The sequence below is a fragment of the Amia ocellicauda genome, chromosome 23, assembly GCF_036373705.1.
Source record: "Amia ocellicauda isolate fAmiCal2 chromosome 23, fAmiCal2.hap1, whole genome shotgun sequence".
Classification (NCBI taxonomy): domain Eukaryota; kingdom Metazoa; phylum Chordata; class Actinopteri; order Amiiformes; family Amiidae; genus Amia; species Amia ocellicauda.
Window position 1 is genome coordinate 13,399,578 of NC_089872.1, and position 21,147 is coordinate 13,420,724.

The window sequence follows — 21,147 nt, forward strand, 5'->3', positions numbered from 1 at the left end:
CAGACTTAAAACTCCAATCACACATTCACATACATACATTTACAAATATTACAATACATTATAAAACAAACTGGGTAGGAGTTTGCGTTATTATGTCAATACCAGGTTAAACTAAGCGGCACAATTAATTAGGAATTGGTCTGTATGCGAAGATTAAATCATGGAGGAGAGGGAGAGACCCGATTCCCTTATCTGAGCCAATGTCTAGAATTAAAGTAACAGACTGTCACAGGTAGCTTCTTATAATCACTCTGCACTTCCCTTTCTCCAGAGACTGAGGTCTTTGTAGCTCCGCTGTACAGCAATCCATCGGCACCTTCTTGGTCTCCAACGCAACACAGAACAATCTCTCTCTCTCTCTCTCTCTCTTATACCATCAGTCTCTACAGTTATTTTACAACCGGATAAGGACACATTAAAACATTTAAAACAAGGGCGTCACCATGTACACAAATGTTTGTAATCCACAAACAAATACATACGATTCAAAATGAAAAATACAAACAAACAGGTTCATAAACAGAAATATGAATCTACAAATAAAATACTTGTGCAGATAACTCGGTAGGAATGAGAAAAGATCCAAATGTAAAAAAATGTAATGCACTGATTTAAATGCCCAAGCTGCTTTGCGTGTACAATAACTTCATATTAACTATTTTTAAACACAGCAATTGTTATTCTTCACTACTGAACTACTTAGGGGACATACTATTTATTATACTTCCCGATCAAATAAATGGTATAATCTCCTTCGAAACACAGTATTTCATTGGTAGAACAAATAATCCATTGGGGTAAATGTTGCTGTCTGAAAGCTCTGAAATGTCCACGGGTGCGGGTTTTCGGGGATATAAGGTCACGTAGGGTGAACAAGCAGGGATAGGTGTACTACCGGCAGGGGGGTTGGACCTGCCGGTGGTCATGCATAGTATATATAGGGATATATAGTGTGTGGTTGGCCGGGTTTACCAGTGAGGTGCCCTGTTTTGGAGTGGAGCTGTCCTGAGTGATTGTGTTCCCTGAGTAAAACCCGCTCTGTTTTGCACCACATGATGGTAGTGGTTCTTACAATATATATATATATATATATATATATATATATATAAGGTTCCTTGGATGTTTGGGGCTGCATTTCTGCAAATGGAGTTGGGGATTTGGTCCGAATTAAGTCTCCTCAGTGCTGAGAAGTACAGGCATATACTTATCCATCATGCAATACCATCAGGGTGGCATCTGTTTGGCCCCAAATTAATTCTGCAGCATGGCAATAACCCCAAACATACAGCGACAGTCATTAAGAACTATCTTCAGCATGAAGAAGAACAAGGAGTCCTGGAAGTGATGGTATGGCCCCCACAGAGCACTGATCTCAACATCATCGAGTCTGTCTGGGACTACATGAAGAGAGAGAAGCAACTGAGGCTGCCTAAATCCACAGAATAACTGTGGTTAGTTCTCCAAGATGTTTGAGCCAACCTACCTGCCGAGTTCCTTCAAAAACTGTGTGCAAGTGAACCTAGAAGAACTGATGCTGTGCAAAGGCAAAGGGTGGTCACACCAAATATTGATTTGATGTAGATTTTTCTTCTGTTCACTCACTTTGCATTTAGTTAATTGATAAATATAATCTATTACCATGTCTGTTTTTGAAAGCATTCTTACTTTACAACATTTTTTCACACCTGCATATTTCTGGCTCCCAGGTGTGTTTTATACAGGTAAGGAGCTGAGATTAGGAGCACTCTCTTTAAGGGAGTGCTCCTAATCTCAGCTCGTTACCTGTATAAAAGACACCTGTCCACAGAAGCAATCAGTCAATGAGATTCCAAACTCTCCACCATGGCCAAGACCAAAGAGCTGACCAAGGGTGTCAGGGACAAGATTGTAGACCTACACAAGGCTGGAATGGGCTACAAGACCATCGCCAAGCAGCTTGGTGAGAAGGTGACAACAGTTGGTGTGATTATTCGCAAATGGAAGAAACACAAAATAACTGTCAGTCTCCCTCGGTCTGGGGCTCCATGCAAGATCTCGCCTTGTGGAGTTTCAATGATCATGAGAACGGTGAGGAATCAGCCCAGAACTACATGGGAGGATCTTGTTAATGATCTCAAGGCAGCTGGGACCATAGTCACCAAAAAAACAATTGGCAACACACTACGCCATGAAGGACTGAAATCCTGCAGCGCCCGCAAGGTCCCCCTGCTCAAGAAAGCACAGGCCCGTCTGAAGTTTGCCAACATCTAAATGATTCAGAGGAGAACTGGGTGAAAGTGTTGTGGTCAGATGAGTCCAAAATCGAGCTCTTTGGCATCAACTCAACTCGCCGTGTTTGGAGGAGGAGGAATGACCCCAAGAACACCATCCCCACCGTCAAACATGGAGGTGGAAACATTATGTTTTGGGGGTGTTTTTCTGCTAAGGGGACAGGACAACTGCACCGCATCAAAGGGACGATGGACGGGGCCATGTACCGTCAAATCTTGGGTGAGAACCTCCTTCCCTCAGCCAGGGCATTGAAAATGGGTCGTGGATGGGTATTCCAGTATGACAATGACCCAAAACACACAGCCAAGGCAACAAAGGAGTGGCTCAAGAAGAAGCACATTAAGGTCCTGGAGTGGCCTAGCCAGTCTCCAGACCTTAATCCCATAGAAAATCTGTGGAGGGAGCTGAAGGTTCGAGTTGCCAAACGTCAGCCTCGAAACCTTAATGACTTGGAGAGGATCTGCAAAGAGGAGTGGAACAAAATCCCTCCTGAGATGTGTGCAAACCTGGTGGCCAACTACAAGAAACGTCTGACCTCTGTGATTGCCAACAAGGGTTTTGCCACCAAGTACTAAGTGGAAGGGGTCAAATACTTATTTCCCTCATTAACATGCAAATCAATGTATAACTTTTTTGAAATGCGTTTTTCTGGATTTTTTTGTTGTTATTCTGTCTCTCACTGTTAAAATACACCTACAATTAAAATTATAGACTGATCATTTCTTTGTCAGTGGGCAAACGTACAAAATCAGCAGGGGATCAAATACCTTTTTTTATCCCCACTGTACACTCATACATGTATATATACAGCTGGTGCTGCTGGTGGGAGCCATTTCTGTCATCTCATGTTTTTGTGACAAATCTCTTGCATTGACGTTTTGAAAACTTAAACTGTTCTAATATCACAGTGTACAGGACCTGCACCCAATCAAAGAAAAAATAATTTGTAATCAGTAAAACCATCGTTGGGCACTGATCAGTGCTGCTGTCTGAAACAAACTTGCAAAGGAAGTCATTAAAATGGAGGTTATAGTGCTGCGTCCATTGCGTTATATTTTTTTGTATGCGTTAAATATTTCAAATTAATTGCAAAGATTTACATATTAATTTCCCCAGCCCATATAAATAAATAAATAAATAAATCAATCTCTTTAATTGACAGCCAAGATAACCGTAGATGCATTTTCTGCAATCAAGCAAGAAAGCAAATAACAATTGCTGCATTGGTTTACTATTGGTTGGTTCATTTTTAGATGTTCTTGGTAATGCAAAGATTTAAGATTTTTTTAAATCATTTGTAAATGTAAAAAAAAAATATTTTGGCAGCAGTCTGTCCACTCAACACACCAATTACCAGATGCACCTTTTCTACACGTGTAGTGTAAAATGTCACCACTGTTTATTTACAACAATATTTCTGAGTATGATACAAAAATAAATAAGTACAACACTGAAAACAACATTTAGTGTGGAAGATTGATTATATAAAGGACTATAATAAATAACCTAATAAACAAATATACAATGCTGTAATCCATTGGCAAGCCTTCAGTTGTTCATGAGAATGTATACAGTATATAGAACCGATAGTTCACATGATATGCCATGAATATCATAAACACATGAAACGTGAAAAGTAATTGATTATATAATGTACTTCTTAATCATCAGGACAAATTGTAGGCGATAAACTAAAATATCGAGTCAAAAAACAAATATACTTTATATATATAATGTGTATCGTGCTACATTTAAGTGAGGCACAACATATTTATAAATAGGTGCACTGTTTGTGCTTAAAATCTCTGCGATTTAAAGACATACCAACAAGGACTCTCCCAAGGTGAAAGAGCAGGGTTTATACAGGTGAAGTTTCATTACAAGTGAAAAACCAGTTCTTTGGAGCTCCGTCTGTGTGCTGGGGGAAGCTGCAATATCAGAAAGCAGTGTTAGACAATGTATATACAATCATTTCCCACAGAACAGGCACACCTACCTGAGCTCCTCACTAACTTTACTGTTTTCCAATGTAACTGTTTATGTACTTGTGTTTACTGTGGAAGTGAAAACCCCACTGCATGGAGGTCACAGATTCAGATTCAATTTATTTGTATCACACGCACACAAGAAGAGGAGTGCGGCTCTCAGAATCGAGGTGTCTTTGAATACAGATTCAAGTCTCTGTCCTATTTTGTGTTTTTTCTCTCGTCTCAGAGTCATAGCTGTGAACTGAGTTAATTAATAACCGGCAGTTTTTATATTCCAGAGGATGAAGTTACAAGAGGTCGTTTAATATTCACTGTCATTTTATCACTAAAAACTAGTACATTGATCTGTGATGGAAAGATATGTTAGTTAATGCATGCCAGAAAAAGGCCTAAAGCCTCAGTAAGAGTTTGTGCTTTTTCTTATTTTATAAAACATGAAATAATTCTGTATGTTTAATATATATACAGCTCTGGAAAAAATTAAGAGACTATTTAACATTGATTTCTAAACTTGGGAGTGGTCTCAATTTGTTCCAGAGCTGTGTGTGTGTGTGTGTGTGTGTGTGTGTGTGTGTGTGTGTGTGTGTGTGTGTGTGTGTGTGTGTGTGTGTGTGTGCATATATATGTTTGATGTCATAATACAAACTCTTCAAAAAAATTGCATATTTAAGAAGCACATGATGCAGTTAAGACTGAGAGCACTGACCTGACTGTCTGCTTGAGAATTATTGTCCTGGAAATGAAGTGAAACAAATATAAGATCTTTGAGTTAAAGTTGGGATTTGGATTGTTTTATGTCTTTATACAAACTCATCACTACATTGTCTTATACATTCTCATATTGTCCTCAGGGTGAAAATTTAGGTTTTGGGCACTTTTTGACCAAAAGCTAAATTTCCATCCTCAGGACAATATTCCAGGATTGTAGAAGCCCTGGCATATTCCTTTACTTTAATCCTAGACAGTTCATAAATGGTCCTTCAGAAATGTATACCACAGGATTGTAAATTACCTTTCTGCGTAAAAAAGCATAAATGAGGAAGCTTATGAAAGCCAGGGCCACCAACACACCCACAACAATGCCTGCTATTTGGTCCTGTGGCTGAAACTCATTAAAACCGTCTTTCACTGAAAAATAAACATCTTCTCCAAATATCGCTTGGAGTTCATTATTGATTTTCTCCTTTGCTGCTTGTAATTTTCTGTAAAAATGAAAAAGACAGTATATTATTAGCATCAGTAACCATGTTAAAAAAATAAAAAATAAAACATCTACCCTGTAAAAAAAAAAAAAAAAAGGAGACTTGCCGTTTTACTTGAACTGTGGATATGATTTTGTAGTCCGCGTTGGAGGCTATGAAACTGATGTAGGTCTCTTCCTGGCTTTCTGTGGATCTTGTTTGATTACTGATGCCTTTGACCTCGATAATGTGTATATTCCAGCCCATTGATTGTTGCAGAGCCCTGGCATGAACAAAGTCAAACATAATGTTGTTCAGGAATTATATTTAAAAGCAGCAAGACAAGCAAATACAAAATAATTTATTTAAAAACATTAAAGATTAAAAACAAGCTGCTCTCAATCTGGCACTGTGTGAAGCTCTTTCAATAAAACACTTTCATTTCCTTCATCATGCTTCTTAAATTTCAAACATTTTGAAATTGGTCAATCAATCATTTGACTGTTTTCTGTGAGTGTCTAATTCTAATTCATTTATCAGTAAAGTTGTAGGTTTGGTTCCTTTTATCAAAGAAAATGAGAACAAAGGTTGCATAAATACAGTAAATGTTATATATATATATATATATATATATATATATATATATATATATATATATATATATATATATATATATATATAAATAAATAAATAAAATAAATAAGTGACATAGTGCTGGGTTGGGCAAGCGTAGTGGCAACCAAGGCAGCAGTCACTTGCCCAGCCCAGCACTATGTCACTATATGTATACTATATAGGACAAGGTGTGGGGTTGGGGTTAATTTTTGGCTAGATTGTTCCTAAGAAAACAAAGTATGTTCCCTATTACTACATAGCAGGATTTAATTTTCTCCCCTCTTACTTTTGCACTTCAGAAATATTCTTTTCCACCTCGTGGACAGCTACATTGATTGAAATAACCACCACATCATTGTAAGAGCTCTCTTCCACAATCACCTGGAAAAAACACAACAGTAACTGTCACTCACAGACACACACCCTACTTCAGACCGTGTTTCTTCCATCTTTCAATCTTTTTCTTTCTTGCAGTTAAACTAACATCACTTCAGCTCCATAAACTGCAGGTTCCCTTCCTCTGACATGCATTCAGTCTCCAGTACATTCAGGGCACTTACTTCCACACTTGTTACAGCTGACAATCCCTTTCCCTCGAGGTCAGTAGCCTTCACTTGGAAAGTGAACGTCCCACTCTTTAAGGACACCACATAAACTTGCCCAGTGGAGCTGTCAACATCAAACTCCTTGCTTTTAGGTTCATTCAAACTATACACCAGAAGTCCTTTCTCTCCGCTGTCTGGATCTGTGGCCTAGAATAAGAGTTCAAAACATTACACACGTTGGTTTACTCGTTGGTTTACTTGTAATTTAGAGAGGAATAGTACACAATCCTCAATGCCCTGTGTTTAAGTTCAGTATGGTTTTGCCTGGTATCATTATTGGGATACCATCTTGAAATGTACAATTATGTTCATTAATCTTTCTGCAGAGGTTCTAGACATTATTTTATTCACTGCTGCTGTTCACCCTTGAGCATCACCTCATTTTAACCACCTGACCAGACAGATCAATAAACCCTCTACACTTACCTTCACTTTCACCACTGGAGTCTTGTATGGAGACACTTTGAAAATCCTTGCAGAATAGCTGGGGCTGCTGAATTCAGGTGCTTCGTTCACATCCTCAACCAAAATGGTCAATGTTGCAATATTTTTGCCAGCTTAATATAAAATAATATAATATATCTATAAGGTTAGGCATTAGAGATTAAATCTGTTCAGTGACAGTGTTATGAGTGTCCCCATCCTTGGTAATATGCAGAGGATTTGTGGCTTTTTTTGGATTTATTTGATTTACTTTTATTTCTCAGTGTAAGAACTGAGTGCTGTTGGTCATTACAATATCTTGCTCTGCTCTTGTTTTAGGAGTTCTTCAATGTTTTATTCTACTTACCTTAGTAGCCCTAATAAAATAGGAAGCATCTTAATTTGAGCACTAGAATACCTGGTGAAGACTTGGTAGAGGGGAATCCTATGGCCTCAATAGTGATGATGTACGTTGACAGCTGCTCGAAGTCCAGATTGATTGTGGTGTACAGTTCACCGGTGCTTGCATCCAACCGGAAATGATCTGTGGACAGGAGAGACCAATTCAGGGTTTCTGTAAAAACACAGTTCAGTGACAGGGCTGCTACAGAAACTGTTAGAGACTCACCCAATTTGTTTCCATTTATAATGCTGTAGATGACACTCACTCCAGGTGTATCCAGTACAGAAAAAGTGTACACAAGGTGCCCAGACCCTGTGTTCTCCTCAACACGTTCACTGTAGGAAACAGGAATACACTGATTAAAAATGTGTTTTGGTTTTAAAAAGCTCTCTTTGAGTCAATGAGAATAACAGACAGAGCCTCAGACAGACAGCAGATCTCTCAGTTTCAAATTAATCCCATTAGCAAATGTATTAAAAACCAGCTAATGTATACAGCAGTGCCAATTAAATGTCACCTGATTTCAGAGGAATTGAACTCCGGCATGAACGGCCCGTTGCCTATGATGTCCACAAACACGGAGGCTGTGCTGTTCAGGGGGGGGTCGCCCCGGTCTCTAGCTTCCACAGAGAACCTGTACGACCCAGGCCGGGGGAGGCTCTGCTTCGTCAGTATAGCTCCCTTGCACGGGTCTTCGATTGTAAAATATTTACTATCAGGATCCTCATCCAGCATGTAGTACTCCACAACAGCATTACTTCCCTGAGGGAGAAATGATTGGCACCTCAAAGCCCCGTATTCAGCCTGAAATCCTGTATTAATTACATTTATAGCCTACCATGCAAATACAGAAATCTCTAACTAAAAATCAATACGTTGTTAATACTATACACATGGTATAAAAAATAATTTGATGACATGTATTTGTTAGTTCACTGGTAAAGAATATTCAATACAATTTGAGACATTATTTAAATATGCAAAGGTCTATAGAAATTAAGTTTAAAAACAATACAGATGTGACTGAGCAGCTCTTGTGGATTTTACCGAGTCTTGGTCAGTAGCAGAAACTGAAGTGACAAAGGTTCTTGCAGGAGACGTCAGGTTCAGACTGGTGGTGTAGTTGCTTTTGGTGAAGACTGGTGGGCTGTCATTCACATCCAGGACTGAAATAGTGAGATCTATTGCAGCCTGTCAATAAACATCAATACTGATCACACACAGTCCAGGGTGCTTTCTACACTTCATTGCAAGATAGTTTGAAAATATAAAATAATGCCACACTAAAAAATATTATGATCTGACAGACATACCATCGTTACTTCTACCAAACAAAACTGGTTTCTAAAGTCATATGATGAAAGATGGCTGTCTTATTGTTTGTGGCAGTCACTGTAATGAGGAATTCAGTTTGTATCTGATAGTCTAAAGATATCTGTAAAATATTTAAAGATATCTTGAAATGCAATTGGAGATATCTCTGAATGATAACTCGGCTTGCCATATTATGCGGGTTTCGAGACAATGTCACCTTTCATTCCATGCTGAGATTGGAGAGCCATTAATGAGCTAATTAACTAATGTGTAAGTTGAGAGTTTTTCCACTACCGAGTCTCATATATGCTGTTTATCAGTTAATGAAGTAAACTACCATAATCAATCACAAAAATGTGTTACCGTTCTTTGTGGTATCCCATTATCTAAGGCCACAATCACCAGCTCATACAGATCCTTAGACTCTCTATCCAAACGTCCTGTAGCAATTAATGTCCCATCCTTTAAAAACAATGAAAGTACAAAGAATATGAGACAAAAAATTTTTTAGAGTGTAATAATTGAGTAATAGGTTATTTATATACATACATACATACATACATACATACAGTGAGGGGAAAAGTATTTGATCCCCTGCTGATTTTGTACGTTTGCCCACTGACAAAGAAATGATCAGTCTATAATTTTAATGGTAGGTGTATTTTAACAGTGAGAGACAGAATAACAACAAAAAAACACATTTCAAAAAAGTTATAAATTGATTTGCATGTTAATGAGGGAAATAAGTATTTGATCCCCTATCAATCAGCAACATTTCTGGCTCCCAGGTGTCTTTTACAGGTAACGAGCTGAGATTAGGAGCACTCTCTTAAAGGGAGTGCTCTTAATCAGCTCGTTACCTGTGTAAAAGACACCTGTCCACAGAAGCAATCAATCAATCAGATTCCAAACTCTCCACCATGGCCAAGACCAAAAAGCTGTCCAAGGATGTCAGGGACAAGATTGTAGACCTACACAAGGCTGGAATGGGCTACAAGACCATCGTCAAGCAGCTTGGTGAGAAGGTGACAACAGTTGGTGCGATTATTCGCAAATGGAAGAAACACAAAATAACTGTCAGTCTCCCTCGGTCTGGGGCTCCATTCAAGATCTCACCTCGTGGAGTTTCAATGATCATGAGAACGGTGAGGAATCAGCCCAGAACTACACGGGAGGATCTTGTTAATGATCTCAAGGCAGCTGGGACCATAGTCACCAAGAAAACAATTGGTAACACACTATGCCGTGAAGGACTGAAATCCTGCAGCGCCCGCAAGGTCCCCCTGCTCAAGAAAGCACATGTACAGGCCCGTCTGAAGTTTGCCAATGAACATCTGAATGATTCAGAGGAGAACTGGGTGAAAGTGTTGTGGTCAGATAAGACCAAGATTGAGCTCTTTGGCATCAACTCAACTCGCCGTGTTTGGAGGAGGAGGAATGACCCCAAGAACACCATCCCCACCGTCAAACATGGAGGTGGAAACATTATGCTTTGGGGGTGTTTTTCTGCTAAGGGGACAGGACAACTGCACCGCATCAAAGAGACGATGGACGGGGCCATGTACCGTCAAATCTTGGGTGAGAACCTCCTTCCCTCAGCAAGGGCATTGAAAATGGGTCGTGGATGGGGATTCCAGCATGACAATGACCCAAAACACACAGCCAAGGCAACAAAGGAGTGGCTCAAGAAGAAGCACATTAAGGTCTGGAGTGGCCTAGCCAGTCTCCAGACCTTAATCCCATAGAAAATCTGTGGAGGGAGCTGAAGGTTCGAGTTGCCAAACGTCAGCTTCGAAACCTTAATGACTTGGAGAGGATCTGCAAAGAGGAGTGGGACAAAATCCTTCCTGAGATGTGTGCAAACCTGTTGGCCAACTACAAGAAACGTCTGACCTCTGTGATTGCCAACAAGGGTTTTTGCCACCGAGTAATAAGTCGAAGGGGTCAAATACTTATTTCCCTCATTAACATGCAAATCAATGTATAACTTTTTTGAAATGCGTTTTTCTGGATTTTTGTTGTTGTTATTCTGTCTCTCACTGTTAAAATACACCCACCATTAAAATTATAGCCTGATCATTTCTTTGTCAGTGGGCAAACGTACAAAATCAGCAGGGGATCAAATACTTTTTTCCCCTCACTGTGTGTGTGTGTATGTATATGTATATGTATATGTATATATATATATATATACACACACCGATCAGCCATAACATTATGACCACCTGCCTAATATTGTGTAGGTTCACCTTTTGCCATCCAGTTCTGATGCTCAGGTGCTCATTGTAGGCGCTTTCGGCAGTGGACAGGGGTCAGCATGGGCACCCTGACTGGTCTGCGGCTACGCAGCCCCATATGCAACAAACTGCGATGCACTGTGTGTTCTGACACCTTTCTATCAGAACCAGCATTAACTTTTTCAGCAATTTGAGCTACAGTAGCTGGTCTGTTGGATCGGACCACACGGGCCAGCCTTTGTTCCCCACGTGCATCAGTGAGCCTCGGCCGCCCATGACCCTGTCGCCGGTTCACCGCTTTTCCTTCCTTGGAGCACTTTTGATAGGTACTGACCACTGCAGACCGGGAACACCCCACGAGCTGCAGTTTTGGAGATGCTCTGAACCAGTCGTCTAGCCATCACAATTTGGCCCTTGTCAAAGTCACTCAGATCCTTACGCTTGCCCATTTTTAACTTTGAGGACAAAATGTTCACTTGCTGCCTAATTTATCCCACCCACTGACAGGTGCCATGATAACGAGATTATCAGTGTTATTCACTTTACCTGTCAGTGCTCATAATGTTATGGCTGATTGGTGTGTGTGTGTGTGTGTGTATATATATATATATATATATATATATATATATATATATATATATATATATATATATATATATATACTCACCTAAAGGATTATTAGGAACACCATACTAATACTGTGTTTGACCCCCTTTCGCCTTCAGAACTGCCTTAATTCTATGTGGCATTGAATCAACAAGGTGCTGAAAGCATTCTTTAGAAATGTTGGCCCATATTGATAGGATAGCATCTTGCAGTTGATGGAGATTTGTGGGATGCACATCCAGGGCACGAAGCTCCCGTTCCACCACATCCCAAAGATGCTCTATTGGGTTGAGATCTGGTGACTGTGGGGGCCAGTTTAGTACAGTGAACTCATTGTCATGTTCAAGAAACCAATTTGAAATGATTCGACCTTTGTGACATGGTGCATTATCCTGCTGGAAGTAGCCATCAGAGGATGGGTACATGGTGGTCATAAAGGGATGGACATGGTCAGAAACAATGCTCAGGTAGGCCGTGGCATTTAAACGATGCCCAATTGGCACTAGGGGGCCTAAAGTGTGCCAAGAAAACATCCCCCACACCATTACACCACCACCACCAGCCTGCACAGTGGTAACAAGGCATGATGGATCCATGTTCTCATTCTGTTTACGCCAAATTCTGACTCTACCATCTGAATGTCTCTACAGAAATCGAGACTCATCAGACCAGGCAACATTTTTCCAGTCTTCAACTGTCCAATTTTGGTGAGCTTGTGCAAATTGTAGCCTCTTTTTCCTATTTGTAGTGGAGATGAGTTGTACCCGGTGGGGTCTTCTGCTGTTGTAGCCCATCCGCCTCAAGGTTGTACGTGTTGTGCCTTCACAAATGCTTTGCTGCATACCTCGGTTGTATCGAGTGGTTATTTCAGTCAAAGTTGCTCTTCTATCAGCTTGAATCAGTCGGCCCATTCTCCTCTGACCTCTAGCATCAACAAGGCATTTTCGCCCACAGGACTGCCGCATACTGGATGTTTTTCCCTTTTCACACCATTCTTTGTAAACCCTAGAAATGGTTGTGCGTGAAAATCCCAGTAACTGAGCAGATTGTGAAATACTCAGACCGGCCCGTCTGGCACCAACAACCATGCCACGCTCAAAATTGCTTAAATCACCTTTCTTTCCCATTCAGACATTCAGTTTGGAGTTCAGGAGATTGTCTTGACCAGGACCACACCCCTAAATGCATTGAAGCAACTGCCATGTGATTGGTTGGTTAGATAATTGCATTAATGAGAAATTGAACAGGTGTTCCTAATAATCCTTTAGGTGAGTGTGTGTGTATATATATATATATATATATATATATATATTGGCTTTTGCATTAACATTTTAATATTGTCAGTGAATGTGTGTCCTAGTATATTCAAATTAGATTATTGCATTTGCATTGCAAATATTGTATGGATACATGGAAAATGAAAATGCAGTTGTGTGATTGCATTTTAATTTCCAGTTTTGCATTAGCATTTGAATAAAGTCCAATATATGCTTCCATATACATCAGGATTGAACAAAAACATATACAATCTTTCATTTTATGAAAACACCAAACCCTGAATGAAGGGAAGGACTCATAATTTGTACTAACCTCCTGAAAGTGAAACAGTGCATTTGAGTCTGCAGACAGTATTGACAGTGTAACGTGCCCATTTTCACCGGCATCAGAGTCTGTTGCAATAATTTGGGTTATTTCCCCAGGCAAGTCTGGGGTGTAATCTCCTTCTGGAATTGAGATGTTTTGGGGAAGTGTTTTGAACGGGGGGTTATTGTCATTGATATCCAGGATTGTGATGTTCACCACAGCAGTAGCACTCAAGCCATTAGTGTCTACTGCTACCACCTGTACAGGAAACAAGACCAGGTTTGAACACGGTCGGTCAAACTATAAGTATCTAACAGGGTACAGGTGTGCTTCAGTATTGCAGAGTGGTATTGCACACAAGAAAGGACCAATTTAAAGATTGAAAGAAAAGCAGCAGGATACCGAAGGCTGGCAAATATGTTCCAGGTCTATAGAAGTTTGAATAGTGAGCGCTGGTATTTGTGATATTCTCTTCTTTGCTAGGATGTGTTGAAGAGCAGTGCTGGTGATAGGATTTCATAAGCTACTTTTTTGGTGACTTTGTGGGATTTGAAGTGTGGTAGTTTGAGATCAAAAGTTTTCAAAGTAGAGATGATTGTGAATGTGTAAAGTGATATAATTGGTTCGGCAATTGCACAGTAAATCCCAGGATGCCCCAAATATGTGTTTGTTTGATTTGTTTATTTTCTCAAATATAGACCTATTTAAATGAAAAATATTTCCCCAATCCTGTTTTCATAATGTGTGCCACAGAGTTAAACCAAGTAACAATTTGTTTAGCTTGTGAAGTTTCCTTCCTAGAAGAGGGTTCTTGATAAAGTAAAACTCTATTTAATTTTAATTTCTACAAATGAGTAGGCCTACACAAGAAGGTGCAAAATGAAGTACTAACTCACCTTATGTTCAGGAATGGCTGCATTGTAAAGGCTGTGTAAAAAGTAGGGGCTCAAGTTATCATGGTCTTCAACTGTGATGAGCACATCTGTTTGATCAGAATTCCCATCCTTGTCCTATAAACAATGCAGACAGCAATGATGAAAATTAAATGACACAATAAAGATGAGTATAGTCATCCCTCGTCTTGCGTCTTTCCACACTGAGCAGGCGCATGTTGTTGTTTTCACTAGGGATCAGTGGGATTCTGCAGATCTGTGCAGAACTGCGGGATTGTGCGCTGCTAAAACAAGACGATGCTGCCAAGTCCGATGCTGTGAAAATGTCTGTATGACTTGGTGTTTTAAACGGGGCATATCAAATCCTGGCGGTTATTTTAGGAGATTAACTCCATCTGCCCATACCTTAAACATAATTGTTCAGCGGTTCTCACAGTTATATTAAAACAAATTTGGTTCTTGAATGTTGGAAAAAACATAAACAAAAACCTATATTAAAAAGTGGTTTTGTGCACCACAAGATACATTCTCTGCTGCCCTCTATCAGCCATGTATCATTACTTTCATATAAATCTGGCATTGTTTCCCAGAGGATACATTCCTCATTCATTTGAATCTATGCAAAATTTCAGGTGCCTTTTTCTAAAGTATCCATTAATCAGACCTGACTGAAAACTGTCATGGCTGCTTCCGCTCCATGTGGGCATGACAGTGTGGTAAAATGTATTCTAGTAAATAAAACCTAACACATTGCATTTATGCTGTATTTTTAACATTGATTGAAATATTATTCATTGTGTGCTAATAAAACAGAATATATTTTGTAGGGAATTTCAGCAGAGGATGTTTTATAGGCTCATCCAGTGAAGAGGAAGGTGATCTAGGCCTAGACCCTGATTATATACCTGAATCCAAATCAGGCAGAAAAAATTTTGCACTTGCAGTTGAGAGTATAGGGTTTCAACAGCAGTTAAGAGGACATTTCTGTCACAGAAAGAGCTAGAAGTTCTTCCGACAATTAAATGTAATTAAAGCCAATATAATCAATATAATTAATTGGTAGTTTAATTATAGTAGTAGTAGTAGTAGTAGTAGTAGTAGTAGTATTATAAATTGCAGTTCCAGGTCCTCAACTTGTGAAGCAATACAATTCACACATGGGTGGTGTAGACATGGCAGACATGATGTTAGCTCTGTTTTGCATGCCTCTAAAAACACACGGTAGTTGCTTTATAGGTTGCTTTATCGCCATGATGTCATTGGGGAGAGCAAGGTTTGATAAACAAAGTGTTCGGTTTGACTTTGCCCAGGCAATGATCCATTATCAGAAGCTGAAAAGGGAACGGCCATTGAGTCCTCAGTAAAGGTGATCATAAAGCCTGTACTTCCAAGGCCAGAACGCTTTGATAGAATTGATCACTTTTCTTCATTCACAAAGAAGGGAAGGTGCAGACTGTGTGCTGATGGGCAAATGTTGGCAATGTGTGGTGTGTTCAGCTGTGCATTGTAGTCTAGACAAACCCACGTGATTTGCTTCAGAAACTTCTATGTAAAATTAGTTTTGGGGTTAGGGTTAGAAGGAAAACATTTCATAGATTTTTACTGTTTTACGTTTTAGGTTAATCTGTATGGGGGGATACAGTTAATAAGTTTAGGACATATTAACATGTTTTAAAAATGCGATACTATGATTAATTGTGACCGATATGTACTATAAATACAAATACATTTTTTTCCTAATGCAAATTGTCTGTGATGCTTGTTTTCGTTCTCTCTACCGCAGAAAAATCTAAAATCAGGAAAACCATAACATAAAATGGGTTTCATAGAGCCCTGTAATGTCATTGAATTTTAAACAATGAAAGTCGCACTGTAGGGCATCTGCTAATAATAATTCGTAATTGTCTGATTAGCACTGTCTTGTCCTGATTTTAGAAATAGCTGACTGAATGCAGGGGGTAACTGGGAGAGGAACAGATTTCTATCCAATACCTCATCTATATGCTGACCCAACTGAGCAGAACATGAAAAATTAAAAGTTATTTTGCACCAGGCAAATAATAACACTTCACATAACAAATGCAGTACATGTGAACATACCTCTGCTTTTACTGTGAAACTGTATGAACTGTTTCGGTTATAGTTGAGTGTTTGTATCAGCAAGATGCTCCCATCACCAACTCTCACCTCAAATTCACTAGGGTGTGGGGGCTTTAAATTAGAGAGAGAATAAAATACATCTATTAGGACTGTCATATTACTCCTCCAAGGAACCTTCAAATCTTTAGTTTTGAAACCAACAAATAAATACATGAATGAAATGATTTCTTACCACAACTGTGTATGATATACTGTTGAATTCTGAGCTGATGTCAAGATCTACAGCTGTCACTTTGAGTATAGACGATCCCACTGAGATAGTCTAAAATAAAATAAAATAAAAAGTCAAAAGAAGGTTTTTCTGTTATTTTTATTGGAAAAAATACTACAAAATTTGTATAATACTAACAGGACAGGTTTGAAAGGCAAAATGCTCCCATCAGAATACAGCTAGCTGTGAACTCAAAATAATGGTTTGCTACTGTGTCTTTGTCAAAACGTTTTCCATGATCTTTCCATTCTGAATATTGTTTCTTGATGCAGAAACGTCTGGCTTGGGCAATGCCACAATATGGGTAGAGCCGTCTCTTACACTGTGAGAAATACTGACAGGTTGTGGATAGTGTATAAACTGCTCCTTGTGTAGTGAACTGTGCAGTCATTTGTGTTCAATTAACTGAATTTTGATATTACATGAAATATATATGCAGCTTCAAATACAGCAGCTTCAAAGACAAGTTATTCTTACCTCAGACACACTGACATTATAATTCCTTTTCTGAAAAACTGGATTATTATCATTAATGTCGAGGATAAGGAGTCTTCGAGTGTTATTTATCTGAATGAAAAAGATACATTAAGATTAATAGATAAATACATATTAATGTTAATAAATAGATGTGTGACAAATTTAAATTAGGATAATGATACTTACTAACGTGTCCAAACACTGAATATTATAAAAAAGCTCCCCACCAGGCTAAAGAAGAAATGAAAAAGCATTTAACTTACATTCTTGAACTGAAGGTTCAACAACTGATGTAACCAAATATCAGAAATATAGAGTAAACAAGAAGTTGAAATGCTAGTAATTTAACACAAAACAAAATCCATAAATATTCATACATACATAGTTTCCTTTCTGTCTCCATTAGTAACACATTGTTGTGTTTATTACATTTCGCTGCTATGCAGTTTATATCAGTGTTATTATTTATTTCTTGGTTCTTTTTGGGCATGTGTCAACAGATTTGTGCCTTTTAAAATAACTCTTGTCCTCCAATGGGAATTTACAGAAGATCCCATTGGCCTACAGCAGGGATGGCGATCCTTTTTTGAATGGAGTGCCCAAAGTCTGGTTTGTATACTTTGCTAAGTGCCAAAGGGTGCCAATGATAAATTAGGGATTTAAAAGCTTATACAGGGGCTAAATGTTTTTTTTTTTTTTTTTTAACCAATATCTATATTTATTTATTTGTTGTAATTAAGTTATTAAGCAAACATGCCAACAAACCACAATACAGAAAAATAAAAAAACTATGGACAGATAGAACCAAACCACCCACCTGCCACCTGCATCCACTGCCAACCTCCCCCACCTTGAACCCACCCTTTTACTCCTCTGTAGTCTGTAGAGCAAGTGCAGCTCCAGTCTGCTAATGGGATTCTGCTGCAGAAGCTAATTGCAGAATGAAGCGAGGCACATATTCCTCCCAAAAAAGATGCAGGTTCCATTTCTGCTCACTGATCAATTATCAGATTATTGTCAATTTACAAATAGTAATTGCAATCGTTTTTGAAATATGTCCCTATTTATTTTGGACAATGGGAATCTTTAATCCTCATTCAAATTAAATCATCAATCTTAATTGTATGGAACACCATGCCAAAGCATGTCACAACATTAAAGAATAAAGAATAAGTGCATCATACAATGAATACATCATTTGAATGTTGTTATTGCTACAGTGCAGTGAAATGCATGAATCACATTTCATCATGCATTATAATGCTAAAGTACATTTAAAACCCCCATTAAAATCACAACCTACCCCCAAAACAGAGTCCCACAGATTCTCCCACTGTCCTGCCGTTACATACAAGTAGAAGTTTGTTAATTTGGCTCCATTAGTAACCCTTCATATTGTTTTGTTGGCACTTGCACTTAACACTTTTGTTTTTTTTTGGGTCACATCGAGATGGAGAACCGAGCCCCGGACTCCTGCGCCACAATGCAGTGATCTTAAAAGGCCCAGCCCTCCTAGTGAGGCTCGTAGTCGTTACACTATACTTACTTAATATCTACAGCTTTTACATTTTGTAAACTAACTAAAACTGGTAGATTAAAATACATTATTATAAACAGTCATCATAACACGAACATCTCGTTGCTGAAGTGCAGACTTTCGCAGTTCTGCTGGGATCTGCGCAGCTCCACCAATGGAAGCGGAGGATTCTGCAGTTCTGCGCACAACAGCGATAATCTGCGCACAAGAAGCCGACCTTAAACAGGAATATTCAGACAATAACGTGAGCGCTGCTCAATGACTTGGGGGCGGTGCTGTCACTGCTAAATATACTGACTGGTTTTCTAAAGTGCCAATCAGTTTAGACAATTTAGGGGCAGGCTGCCACAAAACAAACAATCAGAAAAAACGCAAATAGTCGTTCACTTTGTGTGCCAAACTATACGGCACCCGTGCCACAGGTTTGCCATCCCAAGCCTAGAGCATAGATCCACACAGACCCCCAGATGTTCACCTGTATCTTGTCTCCATCCAGTGGCCCCTTGGTTTGCACAATTGCATCAGCAGATCCTGGAGTGTGCACTAATTCCACATACTTTGCATGACCAGAAAAAAAAGAATCGATAATTTCCAGTCCTGTGTCAGTTGGGACATCTGTGATTGTCTCTATAATCCCTGTTTAGGAAAACAAAGTAGTTTATTCATGGATGTCTGTCTATGTCTCTATCTGTGTCCGTTCATCTAGTTTAGTGCAGTTCTGTGTTTCATTTCTAACCCTGAAATTGCTTAGTCAGTTCAAATGTATTAACATGTGGCAGTGATTTGTAAAAACATTCTGGATACGAGTCGGTAGGACTATATCATTTAACACCAAACGGAAATACATTGAAGTTGAAATGTGGATTTGAGAGTCAAGTTTTAAAATTGATTCACAATTAGAAATTCAGTTTTGATTTTAATTGCTATGTACAGTGAAATCAGAATTGTGTTGGTTTGTTTGAGGGACATTAATCTTCTCCAGCTTCTGAGAGTGTGATACTGATTGCTTTTCTGTGAATATACAGATTATGATCACACAATATGAAAAACAATGCAAATTGAGCATAATTTATTATTTAATTTCTAATTTCTTCATTGTACAGACGGGTGACAAATTAAAGGAAAAACCAACATAGAGTGTCTCAGTAGGGTGTTGGGCCACCACGAGCCACCAGAACAGCTTCAATGCTCTTGGCACAGATTCTACGAGTCTCTGGACTCTACTGGAGGGATTGACACCGTTCTTCCAAAAGATATTCCCTCATTCTGTGTTTTGATGATGGTGGTGGAGAGCGCTGTCTAAGACATCGGTCCAGAATCTCCCATGTGTTCAGTTGGGTTGAGATCTGGTGACTGCATTTTCATACTCATCACACCATTGTGACCCATTGTAAACGTTTTTCCTTTAATTTTTCACCCATCTATATTTTGTTTCAAGGAAAAATATTTAAAACTGCTGAATACTTTACCATCGTATTCATCAGGTTTAGCTTCTAATTGTACATTGCTTTCTGCCAGGCAATTGATTCTTCTTGTACCTGCAATGTTAAGAATAGATACAAACTAACAAAACATTCAGTAAGGGTTAAAACTTTTGGAATACACATGGCAAGAGACGTCAATATTTTTAAAGCCGTAATAAACACGAAATATTTGTCCTTGATGTGGTCAGACAAATAACACATCTGAAACAACCAAAACTCCTTCTCAACAGCCATACATTTACATGCTGTAAATAAATATGTATTAAAAATACTCACCAATGGAGGTGCCTCTCGCTTTGTAAAAACAATGTCCTATTAAAACGATGAACAGAAAGTGTGAAAAGTTCCCCATGTCCCCATTGTTCGTCACATCCAAAACTGTAAAAATCAAGGCCTACTTGAAACCGCACCTGTTCGGAGCCCTCAATATGAAATAATGGACGATCTAATTTTTAAGCTTGTAGTCAAGGAAGGACCACAACTGTTTTGTGTAATCTCACTGGTTCTTACATTTTACAACTTCTCGTCATTACCAGGCCATAACAGATTAGAAGAGTTCAAAGTTTCAATCCAATTATATAATCTTATAGCCACAGACGGGCTACAAACCACATAATGAGAGAAATTGGTACAAGGAGATCAAATAAGGTGCCAATTTTTGAGACAGATCTTTTATAATGATTTCTAATAAATTAGAAATGTGTGTGTGTATGTGTATGTGTGTGTATATATATATATATATATATATATACAGCTCTGGAAAAAATTAAGAGACCACTCCAAGTTCAGAAATCAATGTTAAGTGGTCACAATTTTTTCCAGAGCTATATATATGAAATATATCTTGTTCACATGATTTTCTGACAGTGCTAGTCATTGAAGCATCTATAAATTCCTGACCATTCTATTGTTGAAAACTAAATCTACTAAGAAAATCATAGTGACTATGCTAAAATTAAACTGGAAGGGGGAGAGTCGATTAACAGATCCTTTTTGCTTCTGGCGGTTTCGACGCTGTTGGAGTTCCTCCCTGGTGCACAAGCCCTTAAGCCAATGAGGGTATGTCATGCTGAGAGACACCCGTTGCTTTTTTAATTCACAGAAAGTACATTTGATATCTCCTAAAACCTTTGTTTCATTTGTTTTCTACTGGCATGT

At 38.8% G+C, this 21,147-nt stretch overlaps 2 protein-coding genes across 3 annotated transcripts in view; one reads left to right on the forward strand and one right to left on the reverse strand.

Moving 5' to 3' along the window:
• Positions 1-21,147, forward strand: part of LOC136718761 (ubiquitin carboxyl-terminal hydrolase 34) — a 28,307-nt gene that overhangs the window by 3,730 nt on the left and 3,430 nt on the right. The gene's annotated exons all lie outside the window — the stretch shown is intronic.
• LOC136718759 (protocadherin-15) lies at positions 3,643-20,453 on the reverse strand. The gene is made up of 21 exons (XM_066696489.1): positions 20,266-20,453; positions 19,975-20,043; positions 18,981-19,141; positions 17,155-17,199; positions 16,969-17,058; positions 16,453-16,542; positions 16,221-16,331; positions 14,124-14,237; positions 13,234-13,485; positions 9,164-9,262; positions 8,534-8,677; positions 8,004-8,248; positions 7,712-7,821; positions 7,502-7,627; positions 7,087-7,217; positions 6,616-6,807; positions 6,342-6,436; positions 5,568-5,723; positions 5,272-5,461; positions 4,966-4,992; positions 3,643-4,199 (listed from the first exon to the last, which is right to left on the reverse strand). Exons 1-21 carry the CDS (start codon positions 20,339-20,341, stop codon positions 4,149-4,151), a joined length of 2,574 nt encoding a protein of 857 aa, XP_066552586.1. The 5' UTR covers positions 20,342-20,453; the 3' UTR covers positions 3,643-4,148.

What these genes read in the sequence shown, in the direction of transcription:
- LOC136718759 (XM_066696489.1), bottom strand. Translation starts at nt 20,341, where the DNA reads ATGGGGAACTTTTCACACTTTCTGTTCATCGTTTTAATAGGACATTGT. An exon ending in ATAATGTCAGTGTGTCTGAG is followed by an intron (nt 16,543 to 16,968) that starts GTAAGAATAACT and finishes ATTTTATTTTAG; the next exon opens with ACTATCTCAGTGGGATCGTC. An exon ending in CACTGTTTCACTTTCAGGAG is followed by an intron (nt 9,263 to 13,233) that starts GTTAGTACAAAT and finishes TTGTTTTTAAAG; the next exon opens with GATGGGACATTAATTGCTAC.